Source organism: Dendropsophus ebraccatus, chromosome 2 (genome assembly GCF_027789765.1).
Source record: "Dendropsophus ebraccatus isolate aDenEbr1 chromosome 2, aDenEbr1.pat, whole genome shotgun sequence".
Taxonomy (NCBI): domain Eukaryota; kingdom Metazoa; phylum Chordata; class Amphibia; order Anura; family Hylidae; genus Dendropsophus; species Dendropsophus ebraccatus.
In genome coordinates this window covers 22,099,184-22,116,712 of record NC_091455.1, presented here as the reverse complement: position 1 = coordinate 22,116,712, position 17,529 = coordinate 22,099,184, and the positions used below count along the sequence as shown (strand labels likewise).

General features: G+C 44.2%; 1 protein-coding gene across 2 annotated transcripts in view; it reads left to right on the top strand.

The window, feature by feature from the left end:
* TAF2 (TATA-box binding protein associated factor 2) overlaps positions 1–17,529 on the top strand; it is an 81,873-nt gene that overhangs the window by 39,777 nt on the left and 24,567 nt on the right. For both annotated transcript variants that reach the window (XM_069957162.1, XM_069957161.1), the window contains exons 17-21: positions 1,321–1,461; positions 2,133–2,243; positions 6,376–6,569; positions 8,668–8,807; positions 12,604–12,673. In XM_069957162.1, coding sequence (XP_069813263.1) covers positions 1,321–1,461; positions 2,133–2,243; positions 6,376–6,569; positions 8,668–8,807; positions 12,604–12,673 — 656 coding nt within the window. The remainder of the gene's footprint in view (positions 1–1,320; positions 1,462–2,132; positions 2,244–6,375; positions 6,570–8,667; positions 8,808–12,603; positions 12,674–17,529) is intronic.

The following is a 17,529-nucleotide window of genomic DNA, read 5'->3' as shown; positions in this document are numbered from 1 at the left end:
GAGTCTGGGCCGCAAGGTCTTGCAGGCGGCAGTGGCTTCTTCCTCTTCTTAGCTTCTCTCTGTCTCTTCCCACCCAAGGGACTGCTCTTGGACGTCCCATGGTGTCTGTGTCCCCCAATAAGACGCACGAGAAAGGAGGAGTTTTTACTCACCGTAAACTCTCTTTCTCGTAGTCTTCATTTGGGGACACAGCACCCACCCTCTGTTGACTGTTTTAAGGTTGCCTGTTGGCCTGTGTTTTCAGAGTTTGAGTGTGGATTGTTTTTCTGTTTATTTCGTCTCCTCCTACTGCTTTTTCACTACTGAATTAGCTCAGTGCCAGTGGGCGGGTATAGCCTGCTGGGAGGGGCCGACTTAGTTTGTTTTTTCTTAGTGTCAGCCTCCTAGTGGCAGCAGCCTATACCCATGGTGTCTGTGTCCCCCAATGAAGACTACGAGAAAGAGAGTTTACGGTGAGTAAAAACTCCTCCTTTAATTCACAGTACCATACGTTATGTTATAGGTGAGTTAAAGCATGAGTTACACTCCAGAGCTGCGTTCATAGTCCTGCTGATTGTTGGCAGCTGTTTTTTTTTTTTTTTTTTTTTTGTCAGACAGATCCCTTAAGGCCCTATTCCACGGAACGATTATCGGCCGTTGCAGCCGCTAATCGTCCCGTGGAATAGAAGGCAACGATCAGCCGACATAGTTCATGTCGGCTGACCGTTGCAGTCGTTTGTCTTTCAACCATGTTGAGAAACAAACGACTGTGATAGCAGCGATCAGCTGCTGTCGCTCCGTGGTATAGGAGCGGAGGCAGTGGACCGCCTCTATGGGCTGCCCGGACGATTCAACGATCACACGGGCTGATATGCCGCTCCCAGGTCTCATTCGCCTCAGCCGGTGACTTGCCGCTCTGCTAGCTGCATTATCACAACCCCGGCTAAGTGATTGCCTGCCCAGCCAATCAGTGACTGGGGAGGGACACAGCCATAGTCACTGACTGACTAAGCGGGCAATCACTTAGCCGTGGTCGTGAGGTTTTAGCTGGTGATGCTGTGTATGTGACATATCCTGTTTCCAGCTGAAGCTGACAGCCGGCTGCTGCAGGAGTGCGGCATCAGAGGCATAGGGACAGGTGAGTTCAGTTCTTTGTTTTCCTGCCCCCACCAGTCTGTCTGCAGTTTTTGTCCTTCCATGGGACTTCTCCTTTAAACCTTTGTGCTTCTGTGGTTATGAATGATGATGTAATTACGGACTGTGCACAGAGTGTGTGAATGCCCCCTTAATATGCAGAGCGACTGTACTACACATTTTGCTTATTGTGTGTCTCGCCCCCAGATAGCTAACTCAATGGTGAGTACTTGGACCGGACCTCCAGCGATGAAGTCCTTATTTACGCGCATGTTTTGCTGTAAGAGCTGTCCAAACATTGTAAAAACCAACAACTTCATGAATTTCCAGAGCTACTTTCTACAGAAGGTAAGAGGAGCCAATTCATTTCTCTCCGCCCCCCCCCACCACCACCAGAAAATGCCAGAGATGTGTAATTTACATCTTGAATCTTCCAGTATTTATCAGCTGCTGTATGTCCTGCAAGAATTGGTGTATTCTCTCCAGTTTTACACAGTGCTCTCTGTTGCCACCTCTTTCCGTGTCAGGAACTGTCCAGTAGCAAATCCCAATAGAAAACTTCTCCAGACTGTAAAGAATACAACACTTCCAGCAAGACTTACAGCAGTTGATAAGACTTCAGGTTATTTAATAGAAGTAAATTACACATCTTTCTGGCACCAGTTGATTTAAAAGAATTTTTGTGAACTACCCCTTTAAATGGATTTTCTGGTTTTATGTAAATAAAGCCTTAAGTTTCACTGTAACTTAAAAAAAAAAATGTGTGACTTGCCAGATAGACATGTCAAAAGTTATGATCAGTTTTGGTCTGACTGTTCAGACATGGTAAATCTATAAAGATTGCAGCAAAGCCGGCAATGAAGCGCCCAGCCGAGCAATTGGATACTGAGGATACATCCATAGCAATACAGTAAAAACACTACTGACCCCCCCAAAATCCCTTGGACTTGTTTTTCTTTTTCTAAACTGCAATAAAACCCCATTTATACCTTTTGGGCTTTGACTTTTCTGTTTTGCAGACGATGCCAGTTGCTATGGCTCTACTGAGAGACGTCCATAACTTGTGTCCCAAGGAAGTCCTGTCATTCATCTTAGACCTTATAAAATACAACGACAACAGGAAAAACAAGGTAAGGACGTCTGGACTTGGTTTATATAGAAGATACTATGAGAAGGTGCCATATTCTTAGGACAAGTAAAAAGTTTTCATCAGTCATGATGTGTTCAGACCCAGACTGATGACTAGAACTTAGTAGGGACTAGATTGTCCCATACATTTGCATTATCTGACCATTATACATATGCATCTTAACCAATCACAAATGTTGACATGTCTTTGACATACTGAGTTTTTTGGCAATGACCGTGTCCGTATAACTTCTCTTTTACTCATATACAGTGGTGCTTTGGATCACGAGCATAATTCGTTTCCAGGACTGTGCTTGTAATCTAAAGCAATTTTTTCCATAAGAAATCACTGAAATGCAGACAATTGGTTCCACACTCCAAAAATGATTTTTTTTAAAATTCTGAATAACATGTAAAACAGATGAAACGAACATTTAGAAAGCTGAATATGTGATATTATAAGTTACTGTACAGTATAACAATCAGCTTGTGGAGTATAGTGTATAGTAACTGTATAACCCTTATAACACAGCAGCAGTTTGAAGATACAGGATGGAACTGCAGATCCCCATAATGCAGTAGTGTAGTACAACAGGTTAGAATAGAGAAGCAGGGCTGCTGTCAAAGGTCTGTGTGGTCTCATGACAGCAATGGGGAAGGGGTGTGTGTTCACCATGGACCAATCAGAAAGCAAGAATCACAGAGCTGTGCAGGAAGACAGTAACAGTAACTTTTCTATACAGCAGTGTGAGTGGCTGAGTGTGAGTGCAGGCACATTATAGCAGCAGTGTGTAAAGCTGAGTGTGAGTGCAGTCACATTATAGCAGCAGTATGTATAGCTGAGTGTGAGTGCAGGCACTTTATAGCAGCAGTGTGTATAGCTGAGGGTGAGTGCAGTGCTGTAGACCACCCTGTTGAGACCATGTCCCCCCTACACTCACGCTCCCACCCAGTTCAGGGAGTTTTTAAACCAAAGCAAAGCTCTTAAACCAAGTCACAATTTTGAAAAACTGTGAGCTCTTCAAAACGCTCTCAATCCAAGTTACTCTTAAACCAAGGTACCACTGTATGTCCATTTTGGTTGGAAAACAACAAAGTATTCCAGCTCCATGGATAAAACTTCCAAATTTTATTTAATTCCTTGTTATAAAGTCAGAACCAAAATTTCTTTTTTTTTAAATTCTAGATGTCTCTCATAACAATGTTGCCGCGCAGGATTATAAGTTCATATACCGTCCGTGTATCAGTGCCGTTCCTGTAGGAACCTAATGATTCTGCATAATGCCACATCGCAGGTTATATGAGCTCAGTCCTTACAATGTAAAAGGGCTGTGGGTAGATTTTAATTTACCGAGTTGGGGGGGATTTGGCCTTGGCCTGTGCTGGTGACTGGGAAATCAACACAACGGGCAATAAAGTAATGAGGTATGGCCAAGAAGTATTTGTACAGATAAAGCACAAAAAGACTTGGAAGTGATTCTCTGTGGATGTGATTGTAAGAGATGAAGAGGTGTGAGCGCAGAAGCACTTGAGTTTTAAGCTGGTCACTACATGTATTAGTTAAAGCTGATGAAGGCCATGCTTGGCTAAAACACGTACTGCTCTAGTATCGATGCATTTTGCACTAAATAAAGAAAACTATTTAGTGAGTGCCGCGCTCTTTTCTACATATTGCTGGTTTCTGCCACCTTGAGCACCACCAACTGCCGGAGTGCCGTCCTCTCTCCCCTACTACTATGTGGGAAATTGTCACATTCATTGTGTTTATTATTTGTTCCACTTGTTCTTGTGATAATGCTGCTGACTTGCTCTTTTTAGTATTGTACAGATAGGTACTCTACTTCTCCAAAAATTAGCTGTACCCTGAAAATAAGACCTATCTTTATTTTGCGGGGTTTTTGCATTTGGCCTACTCCAGCAATAAGCCCTAGTTATAGTGAGAGCCTCCAGCGCTAGGTTCTGTCACATAGATGAAGAATCCTGGCTAAGTACTGATTCCTCTCTCCGCAGCAGGGCAAAACCCGCTCACCCGATCCTTCTTACTGAGTCTGCAGATTCAGGCCGAATCCATGAATAGATTCACTCTATTAAAGGAGAATCCAGCGTTGTTTTTCTTTTTTTGCTCCCAAAAGTCATACAAATCCCCAATATACACTTATTACGGGAAATGCTTATTAAGTGTTTTTTTTCCCCTGCATTTCCTACTGCATCAAGACTTCACTTCCTGTATAACACGATGATGTCACTTCCTGTATAACATGGTGATGTCACTCCTGGATAACATGATGATTTCACTTCCTGACTTTCAGAGCTGTGCGGGCTGTGGCTGCTGGAGAGGATGAAGGCAGGGGGACACAGGGCACTGGAGGGACATTGAGCATCTCTCTGCCATCATCCTCTCCAGCAGCCACAGCCCGCACAGCTCTGGAAATCGGGTTGTGACATCACCATGTCATCCAGGAAGTGACATCACCATGTCATCCAGGAAGTGACATCACCATGTCATCCAGGAAGTGACATCACCATGTCATCCAGGAAGTGACATCACCATGTCATCCAGGAAGGTGAAGCCTTGATGCAGTAGTAAGTACAGGGAAAAAAAACACTTAATAAGCATTTCCCGTAATAAGTGTATATTGGTGATTTTGTATAACTTTTGGGGGGCAATACAATACTTTAATAAAACATTTCACCGGACTTCTCCTTTAACTGGTATACTGTATAGGTAACGTTTTTGCCCCCAGACCATAAGTTAAAAAAAAAAAAAAAAGCTATTCCGTGGAGCACATGAAAGGATTTGAGCGTAATCTGTTATTGTTGTTCATGGTCAAAAATAAGACCATACTGGAAAATCAGCCCTAGCCCTTGTTTCAGAGAAACACGGTATCAATGTATATCTGTACAGGTCATACTTCTGCCCGTAACCAGCAGGTAGGTGATACTTTCTATTCTACATCTCATGAAATCGGTTTACATGGGAGATGTCCCAAAATGAATCTGAGAAAGCGAGCCGTGTGATCTGTGCGGCGCGCCATAGCCAGCTCCTCGCATCTGATCTACTTCCCACTGCCTGAATCATCTCTGCTGGAAGCACATCCAGATAATTTGTTTACCTGGTCGGACGCCAGGAAATTATTGTAATTAGTTTTGCATGGATACGTTTTATTTTCTCTGTGTACATGGATTTTATTCTGTAGCCCATTTTATTATGTCTTCATTTTTTTTTTCACAGATCGAAAGTTAAAATGTCAAAATTTTTACTGTAGGTTTGCGTTACATTTAGTTTATTTTTGCCTGTTTATCTTCTTCATAGCCAAGACCTTAAATGAAAGACGTGTTTCATGTTGTTTTAGAGTGACTGCCCATTGTGGGTCCGCTAAGGAGGCTGTAAACATGCAGTAGCTGTCGGCTGACCAAGAGCTTTCTCTCCTTATTCACCCCCCATACACATCAACCTTTAATCCACATCTATCAATCATCCTAGATATGCCTTGGATGTCCTGATGGAAATACCCCACTTAAAGGGGTACTCCGGCAAAAATATTTTCTTGCAGATCAACTGGTATCAGAAAGTTATATAGATCTATCATTTACTTCTGTTTAAAAATCTCCAATCTTCCAGTACTTATCAGCTTTTGTATGTCCTGCAGGAAGTGGTGTGTTCTCTTCAGTCTGACACAGTGCTCTCTGCTGCCACCTCTGTGCATGTCTGGAACTGTCCAGAGCAGCACCAAATCCTCATAGAAAACCTCTCCTGCTCTGGACAGTTCCTGACATGGACAGAGGTGGCAGCAGAGAGCACTGTGTCAGACTGGAAAGAATGCATCACTTCCTGCGGGACATACAGCAGCTGATAAGTACTGGAAGACCGTAGAGTTTTAAATAGAAGTAAATTACAATTCCATATACCTTTCTGACACCTTCTGATTGGAAAAATAAATATATATCATTTTTTATATTTTTTCTTCCAGAGTTCCCCTAAAGTCCTATTTTTCGTATCTATAAACAACCAAAAAACCTAAAAATTTTTGCAAACTATTGAAATCACAGTAGTATGACACTAAAACCCGATCATTGACAGGAGGTTAATGTGAAGAATTTACCGTGACTTCCTCTCCCAATCTTCTCTTTCAGTTTTCTGATAACTACTACAGGGCTGAACTCATCGATGCACTCGCCAACTCGGTAACCCCTGCGGTCAGTGTGAACAATGAATGTCGCACCCTGGACAATCTGAACGCTGACGTGCGTCTTATTCTGGAGGAGATCACACGCTTCCTCAATATGGAGAAACTCCTTCCCAGCTACAGGCACACCATAACAGTCAGGTAGGTCACAGTAGTCATTGTCAGGTCTGGGAGGATGATGGGAAGAAAGAAAGGGAACGTTCATGCCACTCAAACTCCGGGGCAGCATGAAACAGGGACCGGCTCCCTTGTTGTTGTAGCATACTGTTCACTCTGAAAAGCTGCATCATTTGATAAGAATCCTGTAAAGTTGTCTGGGAAAAAAGCCCTGAGTCATTGGCCTAGCCCTGAGTCATTGGCCTAGCCCTGAGTCATTGGCCTAGCCCTGAGTCATTGGCCTAGCCCTGAGTCATTGGCCTAGCCCTGAGTCATTGGCCTAGCCCTGAGTCATTGGCCTAGCCCTGAGTCATTGGCCTAGCCCTGAGTCATTGGCCTAGCCCTGAGTCATTGGCCTAGCCCTGACTCATTGGCCTAGCCCTGACTCATTGGCCTAGCCCTGACTCATTGGCCTAGCCCTGACTCATTGGCCTAGCCCTGACTCATTGGCCTAGCCCTGACTCATTGGCCTAGCCCTGACTCATTGGCCTAGCCCTGACTCATTGGCCTAGCTTATTTCTACCCTAGTAGCCCTCTATTATGGATCTCTACTAGAATTGAGCAAACTTCACGTACACTCAGTACCAAATGCCGCACAACTGGACAAACCTGAATGTGCTCGGTTTGCGCAACTGTAACCTCTATCTGTTTTAGTGTAGGGAAAGATTTATCAGTCAAGGCCTAAGGGGTGTACGGAGAAGATGTCTGGGTCTTTTCTGGCTTTATAACTGTGATTCCTCTTAGATGCTGCAGCCTTTCACTGTAAATCATTAACCATTGTAATAGGGTTGGTCCATAATAGCCTAAATCAGTAGTCTGGACTGGTCCCATTCTCCTATTATTGGGGGGGGTGCAGTGGGGCGGCAGGGCTGGGCCGAAGCTGTAGCATGTAGCAACTAGCTAGTACCTGCTACTACTCTCTTCATTGTGAAGACAGAAGTAGTACATACTACAGCGCTAGACCACCTGACTGCACACAACCTAAACTCCCTACCCAGCAGGGAATAGTTCAACCCAGGGTAGAGGGCTGTAAAGATCAGGAGAGAGAAGATAGAAATACCGCAAATACTGACCTGACAAAGATTAGGGTAATCTGTAACGGTATTTTGCCGGTGTATTGTCCAGCCCTCCATTGTAGTAAGGGAGTCTGGTGCCCGTGGGTTCAGGCAGCGTGAAAGTGATGACAGATTCCCTTTAAAACAAATTTTGATTAAGAACTTCATATAGAAATGTGAAAGGCAATGCTGTATGTATGGGGCCAATATTTTAAAGGGAACCAATCACTGGAAAAAAGCATATAGAGCTTTTGAAATGTGCTGTTAGAGCACACAGCACACTTGCCACACATGTTTCCATAGCCTCCCTGCCTCCCCCCTGTAAGCCGCAAAGTAACTTTATAAAACTGGCGCCCTGTATGCTAATTACCTGAGGTAGTCACCTGGGCGGTGTTCGGCTAGCAGGTAGTCACGGTCCCCTGGGCGTTCTTCCGCTGTAATCACGCCCCTCTGGGCGTGATTCAAATGGCAGAGTGGCTGTGGCGTCACTCGGGAGCGCGCCGTGCCCAACGTCGGCGCGCTTACGTACTGATGCCGGACGACGCCGCACGTGCGCAGTGCAGCCGCTTCCATTCCGGTTGGACTGCGCCTGTGCAGAATAGCCTCGAACTCCGGCTAACAGGCTATTCGAGGCTATTCTGCACAGGCGCAGTACCGCCGGAATATAAGCGGCTGCACTGCGCATGTGCGGCGGCGTCCGGCATCAGAATGTCACAGCTACTCGGCCATTTGAATCACGCCCAGAGGGGCGTGATTACAGCGGTAGAACGCCCAGGGGACAGTGACTACCTGCTAGCCGAACACCGCCCAGGTGACTACCTCAGGTAATTAGCATACAGGGCGCCAGTTTTATAAAGTTACATTGCGGCTTACACGGGGAAGGCACGGAGGCTATGAAAACACGTGTGGCAAGTGTGCTGTGTGCTCTAACAGCATATTTCAAAAGCTCTATATGCGTTTTTCCGGTGATTGGTTCCCTTTAAGTTTGTCATACCATCATTCTAAAAATACCCCACTACTTTTTCCAGCTGTTTAAGAGCCATCCGTGTACTTCAAAAGAATGGTCACGTCCCGAGCGATCCTTCTGTCTTCAGATCATACGCAGAGAACGGGCACTTTGTAGATGTCAGAGTGGCAGCCTTGGAAGCTGTTGTCGACTACACAAAGGGTAAGTCTCTGATCCAGGTTTATATACTGTATGTGTTTGGCTTTTTTTGTAGTGAGAAAATGGAGGAAATGCTACAGATTTGTACAGATTTAATGTAGCTGTCAGGTGGATGAGGTCTTACAGACCCCCTATAGTACCCTATTGGTATCTACGAACCAGTGAGGTTTGTTACATTAAGCAAATGATTGCACTACAGGTAGATGAAAGAAGAACTCCACCCAGAGCTGCACTCTTTGAAGCGTCCCATCGCTGCTGCTTGTTGACACTTGTGCGCTGTCAGCACTGTGGGCTTTCTGTTGCGGCCCTCACTTTAGCATTGTACAAGTAGCAGAACATAGTGTTCACTTGTGGCTGCCAGGACCTGTCAGCCTGTAAATCACTTCATCACTCCCCGAGGTGCCGTGCAGATCAGAGAAGGTGTGTGATGGCCCAGAGGATTCTCGCTGACATACCAGCTTGAATCTTCCCCTGTTACCCGATAGCTTTAAAGTCATTCCCACAACACCATGTACAGACTGCTGTGTTCTGTATCTGGAATAGATAGGATTTTGGGACAACCTTGGCTGAAGAAGTTGGATGCAGCCCTAAGGCTGCCTGGAAAACATGGATACTGCCATAGGCCACGTGCTGTATCCATGTATTCCAGGACTCCCTGGGGCTGCATCCAACTTCTGCTATTACCGCTAATCACATGGTACACGCTCTGGTTTGGAGGAACCCAATCATGCTTGAAGTTTGCTCATCTCTACTCTGCACCTGATGGGTGTAGCTAGTTCTGGTGGAAGCTGTAGACAAAGGCCAGGTAGCCGATTCTATTTTTTGGAGTTGTTCTCCATACATGTTTAGGGCAGATCCCACTGAAAAGACTGTAGCCATCTTCAATTCCTGTAGTAATACTAAAGTAATAGTCTGCTCAAATCTCATTTACCAATTATAATGGTTTTACTATGTATAATAAAAAGTTGTATGGTTATCCAAAACACCTTCTTCATTGGTTCCTATTAATTTTTAAGAGCTATGCTTGCAGGCAGTCAGTAAAAAAAAAACTTTATTGTACCATTATGTCTTCGGCTGCCTTTACTCAAATAAATAGAATAATAAAATAATATGCTTTGGTGCGCTTTGGGCGTTCCAGGCCCCTCAGTGTACCCAACCACCTAGTTATGCATAAACTAGTGACGACGACTTACTTGGTCCAGATACCAGGTGATGTTACTGCTCAAGCCAGCGAAGAAGACGTCACTACATTATGTAAAAGTAGGTGACGCCAACTAAGAAGATGCATAATATGGGTGAAAATCCACATAAAACTGTGTGGACATGCCCTAATGAGCCAAGCACCTGCATGTCTATTACATGTTTAGGGCAGAGCTTATATTATGAAGGTCTTTATTGAGTGACAGCAAGCAGAGGTTGTGAAAGCTACAAGGAGGCCCAGCATGCCCCCCTTTATGTCAGGGTTATATAGTCTGCAGACAAAGCTCATGGTTGTGAGTTAATGAAAGTGACTTTCTGTAAGCGGTTTGGTGTAATACACACCCCTTACCGCATGAATACTATGTCTGAGCCTCACTTCCCCATGTCTAGCGACTTCATCAGCTGACCTAGGAAACAAAACACACACAGGCCTAAACCTCCATCCTAGAAACTAGTCAAAAATACTTGTGGTTTTCTGTCTATAATAAATGGAAGCTTCTAGAGGTGTTGGGCAAAATCCCTGAACCAGCACACTCACTATATAGGAGAACAACACGGCCTGATGGCGGGCTCACAAAGGGTAAGAAGGTGATAGTGAGATCAATGAGACTATAGACCTCAGCACAGAAATGTTGTGCTGATTAACTCCTTAGTGACTAGCCTGTTTTGAACCTTAAAATGTAACTGTTATTACTATATTCTGTCAGTAGGATTATGGTGTCCTATCTCAGGGTAGAATAAACTAGTGACAGAGAAGCTGAACAGAATGATGTATCACTTACACTGTTCTGTGCAGCTGATCCAGAGATTGCCTCCTGTAAGTAGTCTTCTCCATTATGTTTGCGTGCTCAGTAGTCCTCGATATTCATGAGCACCAGCAGGCTCCACCCACCAGCTGCTGATTGGCAGTTATCTATCCATGCTGTGTATAGGCAGACAACTGTCATTCAGCAGCTGGAGGGCGGGGGAGTGGTGTTGGTCGAATCCCATTCTCCTGCATATTAGGAAAACAGCTGAAAAGAATGATGTAAGTAATACATTGCTCTGTTCATCATTTCTGTCGCAATTTATGCAGCCCTTATTTGAGGCAGCATAAACCTAGTGACAGATTCCCTTTAACCTATTCACAACTTTTTTGTGTGAAATTTGCTCCTTTTCCAGATGTCATACCCGATGCCAGAGTCAGAGCGTAAAGCACTTTAGGGATACCCAACACCAGGAGTAGCTGAGCGCTCAGTGTAGGCACGGCTCTGTCATCCCCTGCTACTGCCAGTACTCGGCAATATGGGAAATAGCAGAGAAGCACTTGCACCATGACCTTTGCTATTCTTGTTCCTCTGCATTCCCACATGTACAAAATCTGACAAAGCTATTTAGTGAGAGCAGCCAGGGACAGTGTAGCTATGCTGTTGCTGTGCACAGCCACTATATACATATGCAGCATAGAAAATATTAAGGTGTCACTGTCACTGTTTTTTTCTTTTTTTGCAGAAATCAATAGTCAAGATGATTTTAAGAAACTTTGTAATTGGGTTTATTAGGCAAATATGCCATTATCTGCATTCAAAAAGCCCCCCCCCATCTCTCTCATTCACTGCTCATTATCAGGAAATCTCTACTTTTACATCAGTTGGGCCCCGTGTAACCTATGGAGAGGGGAGGGGGAAGGAGGGAGATTAGTCGCCAGCAGAGAAAGGATTACAGGAAAGAGAGAAGTTTACACAGTGGGACCTGTGTGAAAGCCGGTATTCAGGGGTCAGAGAGGTCTGTGGAGATAGCCCGACGATGTAGCTGTAAATTAACTCTTTATTGCCCTGTTTTGGTGCCTCATCTCCCTCCCTCCACCCCTCCCCTCTCCATAGAGAACAATGAAGACAGGGGGGAGAGCTTCAAACTGCTTTCTCGTGATAAAAATGCATTTTTTGGCTAATAAACCCAATTACAAAGTTTCTTAAAATCGCCTGTACTATTAATTTCTGCAAAAAAAAATTTAAACTACAGTGACATGTTTTTTTGTGAGGGGCTGTTTATATGCAATTTTCACTTAGAAAGGTTTGTGAATTGACGATGATAAAATACTGACCAATAAAGGGATTCTCCACTTGTGGAAGCGCTGCAGGTAATTGATCACTCTTTGCCAGGTTTCTCCCCAGGTTACAGACGATCACAGCAGGTCCCAGCAGTTTATTGGTCAGGGATCTTTTATCAAGTAGGAATTGTTCAAAGCAGGGAAGAGAGACCCCCACAGTCAGTGAGTTCTGATCACTGAGACTCCACAAGAAGGACAGCAGTAAATGGAGTGGCAGTATGTGTGCCTGGCCTCTACTTCAGTCATTCTGTATATGACTTACATACACTGTACTCTGCTATGTTAGAAAATGAATGGAGCAGAGGCTCAGCATGGGTGCTGCTTCTCTATATACTCATCCTCCATTCTCATGATCCTAGGGGCCACAGCGGTCAGGGCCCACCGATCAGCAGTTTTTTCCCTTTCCTGTTGACAGACGTGTTAGTGTAAAAAGTGTAAGATAGAAAATGATGTGCCATTCATGACAAATAATACTCAGGCGTGACTAACATAGATGTGTTGTGTTCACAGTGGACCGCAGTTCAGATGATTTACAGTGGTTGTTACGAATGGCCCAGAATGACCCTATGCCCTATATAAGGTAAGTTGTCAAGTCTTCAATGCTATTTTAAGAAGTTGTTGAGGATAATGCCCCACTGCAATAAGTGTAGTCATGTAGTATAAGAGAGCGTTCGCATGTTCCGGACAATGTGCTACAAACTAAAATTCAGAACTCTTGGTATCATCATTCATTATGGTGCCAGGAGCTCCCAAGTGGTTTAAATCTTTGCATTACTTTACTGACACACTGCCTCAGTACAGTAGCTCGAAGATTCAAACAGTTTGGAGCTCCTGGCACCATATACGGATTGTGCTTAGAATGTGTAAATGTCCCCTAACTAGTATAGTAGTTGTAAAATGAGTATTACACCTGCGTGTTACTATGTAACTATGCACTGATTGGACATGGTTATCAAATGTAGGGACGCGCTCCGATGGCTTAACACACAGTTGTCAATTTACCCCCGCCAATCTTTGTATGGCCCCCGGCTTCTTTTTTTTCTTAATACTTGGCTCTTTTTGACAGCTCCATACAAATGAATAGAACCGTGGGTCACGTGCTTTACCTGAGGCGCTACTTATAACACAGATGGGGGGGGGGGGGGTCTGGTGCGTGACCTGTGGATAGGGAAAAGTAAATTCTTCCCAGACAATCTCTTTAAGCTTCCAGGAAGAATAAAAGAGGAACAACATAATGCACAGCAGGAGGATACAGATATTGACTAAACCGGACACATCAGGAGAGCCATCTTATCCTCTTACTATTATTTTACCTTCCACTAGAGGGAGCTGATGCACTGGTCAAGTGACCGGTCCCTTTAGTGCGTCCACAGAAGTATACTGTAAGTCGCAGCCTTTAGATAGCCGACCAGCTACATAAACCGGGTTTTCTTCGCCTGCCAAGTTTCTGTAATTATATAATCCAGATGCTATTGATGGGAGCCGGACAGATCCCTCTTCCCTCCAGGGAACTGTAGCCGTGTTGTAAAGACCATTACTTACTGACGTGTGCGGTTAACCAGGCCCTGAGAAGGTTTTCTATGGAAGGATCTGTTTTGTCCTGTAAGGTCCCTTTATTTAAGATCATATAAAATAAGATTTATGTGTCGCCTTCCCGAAGTGGAAGCAGCGATGCCGGGCTAAGACAATATTCACTTACATTGCATTTCTCATCTCAGTAGTGGTAGGTTTACAATGTTCACTAAAAGGTAAAGGGGTTATCTTTGAAGAAGTCATCCTGGTGGTTGGCTGATGGAGGCCTCCCCACTATCCCCACAATAGACATTGGGGTAGAGGAGGACACCCCTAATGCCAGATGTTGGGGAAAAAAAGAAAATGGGGCAGATGGCAATTGTTTCCAGAGATGTCTGGCAGCATCTTATTGCCTTCTTCCTACGGAGAAGCCCAGAGTGCATGTTAAATAAATGTGTGATCAAATGTGTATGGCTAGCCTTATACTGCCATGAAGCCGGCCATTTACATTAGATATATGATAAATCCCTCCTATTGTGAATAAGAACAGCTAGATTGTCCTACAGCATTGGGGAAAACAAGAACCAGGAGTGTGTGAATATGACTGCCAGCCACACATGCATTATCCCATTGCTATCCTATTTGTATGGAAATCAGTATATCTGGCTATAGACATGAATATTCAAAAGAAGACCCCGTGGAGCCTCACTTAAGAGTTTTGAAAGACAGGACTAACCAGATATCCCTCCGGAAGGACCCAGCCAAGGGGTGGCTCCAGTACGGAAACCACCCAAACCACCGTATTAAGTGGCCCTAGAAGTCTTATGTTATGACAAGGGGGAAAAACAAGCCCAGGTACCCATTTACAGACAGCTGTTTCGGGGTGTTGCCCCTCATCAGTGTGGAGCAGGATTCTGGCTAGGTGGGAGCAATGCCTAGTAGAGCCATAATAGAAACAGATCGCTGATCTCAGGGAGACCAGCCAAACAATAACACTGTCGTCTGCCGGTTAAAGCGCTCAATACAGTGAAATCCTAGGTGCATTGCTCGCTGGGAAACATGAACCTGGCCTTGGTTTTTTCCCTTGTCATTACATTGACTTATAGGGCCACTTTTGGTTTTGGTGGTTTCCATACTACCTTTGTGCACACCAATCTTTATGTGATAAATGTTATACACTTAGCTTTGTCTTTGCCCAGCTAGGGTAAACTGTGTTTCTATTGGTGTTCAATAGTTTTGCATATGATTGGTAACCTACCTATGGGGTGACTCTCTGTGACTGTAGTGTGGGGGGATGGATGCAGCTTATTACATGAGGTGTAAACACATTTTTTCTCTAAATAGAGATCAGAGCTCTGGGGACATTCAGGGGGGGTGCTGTCAGCCAAGTCTGTGTTTAGCTTTGACAGCCCTTAGCGGACATTGTGTGTGTTCTCTGGGATTATTTGTCCCGGGTGCGTGTGTTTCTGATCACTTATTCTCGTGCTTGTGGTAACCAATGCGGAGAGCAGCTAAGCCCGAATATCATGACTCTGCTTTTTCTGTGTGTTAGACCATGGGGATGTGAAAGCGCTCGTAACTTGTAAGAGGCCCCATTGTGGGGAGAGGTAGGGAGCAGCAGATGGAGGGGCTAAGGCCATCAGGCTGTACGGCCAACAAGTGACTATTCTTCCCTTACTGTTGCAGCCTCGGTTTTTGTTTTTTCATTTTTATACCAGTTTGCATTTTAGAAAGTTTTCCCCTATCCCCAGGATAGGGAATTGGTGAGGGTCCGTCTGCTTTCCCACTTGATGATCTAGAGAAAGCAATAAAATTTGACCCGGGAATGAATGACAGCTCTTCATTCATTAATTTTTTTCCTCTAATCTTGTTTTTATTAAGAATTTTTTCAAAATACAACAAAAATATCAGTAGGAATATCAGGAAATACGAAGATTCAGTAATACAATCTGGTATTTGTAGGAAGCGATAAAAAAAAGGCTTGGTATCTTTGCTGTCTTTCCTGGGTGGGTCTAATAAGTCTTTCCAGAAAGGACTCCCGTATAATTTTTTGCAAGTCAGAAAACCACTTCGCCTCCTTCTTCGGGAGACTTTTTGGATTGTCTCACTTTTCTTAGGCGGATGGAGGAGCTGACCGCTCAATCTGAGAAGGATTTTACTAAAGCGTGGTATTGCTTGGAGGTGTTCAGTGATTCTACAGTCATGGCCAAAAGTTTTGAGAATGATACAAATATTAATTTTTACAAAGTCTACTGCTTCAGTTTTTAAAATGGCAATTTGCATATACTCCAGATAATGATAATGCCTAGATAATGAACTTTATCCCCCAAAACATATTTCAACATCATTGCCGTCCTGCCTTAAAAGGACCAGTTAACATTGTTTCAGTGATTGCTCCATTAATACAGGTGTGGTTGTTGATGAGGACAGGGCTGGAGATCAATCTGTCATGATTAAGTAAGAATGACACCACTGGACACTTTAAAAGGAGGCTGGTGCTTGGCATCATTGTTTCTCTTCTGTTAACCATGGTTATCGCTAAAGAAACAAGTGCAGTCATCATTGCACTGAACAAAAATGGCCTAACAGGGAAGAGTATCGCAGCTAGAAAGATTGCACCTCAGTCAATCTATCGCATCATCAAGAACTTCAAGTAGAGAGGTTCCATTGTTGCCAAAAAGGCTTTGGGGCACCCAAGAAAGACCAGCAAGCGCCAGGACCGTCTCTTAAAATTGTTTCAGCTGCGGGATCGGGCTACCAGCAGTGCAGAGCTTGCTCAGGAATGGCAGCAGGCTGGTGTGAGTGCATCTGTACGCACTGTGAGGCGGAGACTCTTGGAGCCAGGCCTGGTCTCAAGGAGGGCAGCAAAGAAGCCACTTCCCTCCAGAAAAAGCATCAGGGACAGACTGATATTCTGCAAAAGGTACAGGGAGTGGACTGCTGAGGACTGGGGTAAAGTCATTTTCTTTGATGAATCCCTTTTCCGATTGTTTAGGACACCTGGAAAACAGCTTATTCGGAGAAGACCTCACCTCACCTGACCTTCCCCCCCCCCCCCCCCCCCCCCCCAAATATTATTCTTATAATTTCTCCCCCCCCCCTCTTCTCCCTGCTTTCCTTTTCTACTCTACATCTTAGTTTGGGCCACTATTGTTTTTTTAATTATTATTAAGATCTTGCGCATTGACACTGTAAATATATTAATGACATTTCCAGCAGTTTGTCTACTAGATCTTGTTCATTGAGGCGCTTGGTATGGATGGGTCAGGGGTTAGTAGGGATTCTGATGCAGCAAGATTGTATTCTCAATAGTTATCATGTCCTTCATGTTTATTTGTACTGTTTTTGATTTGTGCAATAAAAAACTTTACCAAAAAGAAAAGGCTTTTTATAAGGATCTCTATAACACCTGCATAGTCAAGATATAACAACTCAGTTAAGTGGACTAAAGGGAATCTGTCGGCACCTGGGCTTTATCTGAGGTGCTGGCAGTCCCCTAGTGAGCATGTTACCTTTTAGTAACTTGCCTGTGGCGTGGATTTTACTCAATCTCTCGTCTTCTACTATAATGAAGAGTCAAAGAGGAGTTATGCCTCTGAGTTTGTGCCACACTCTGGCACACCTCACCACTCCTTCCTCCTCCTTCATGAATAATCAATGCTCGACCTCCTCCTCACTCTGCTGTCAGACAGTATCTGCCAACAGGGGACTGATCTGCAATCAGATATAGTTGAACCACCCAGTCTGTGTTCTAGCTGTGGTCTAGGGGTATATCACCTTTCTAGAGACCCACACCGGTTTTGTTTTCTTTGGTTCGATCCCCCTCATGAAAATTAAAATGTTTTTTTCTTTATTTATTTTTTTCTCATTATGGAATCATTTTTAAAAGTGCAAAGAATTCCCAATCAGGTCCAAATTTAGTTC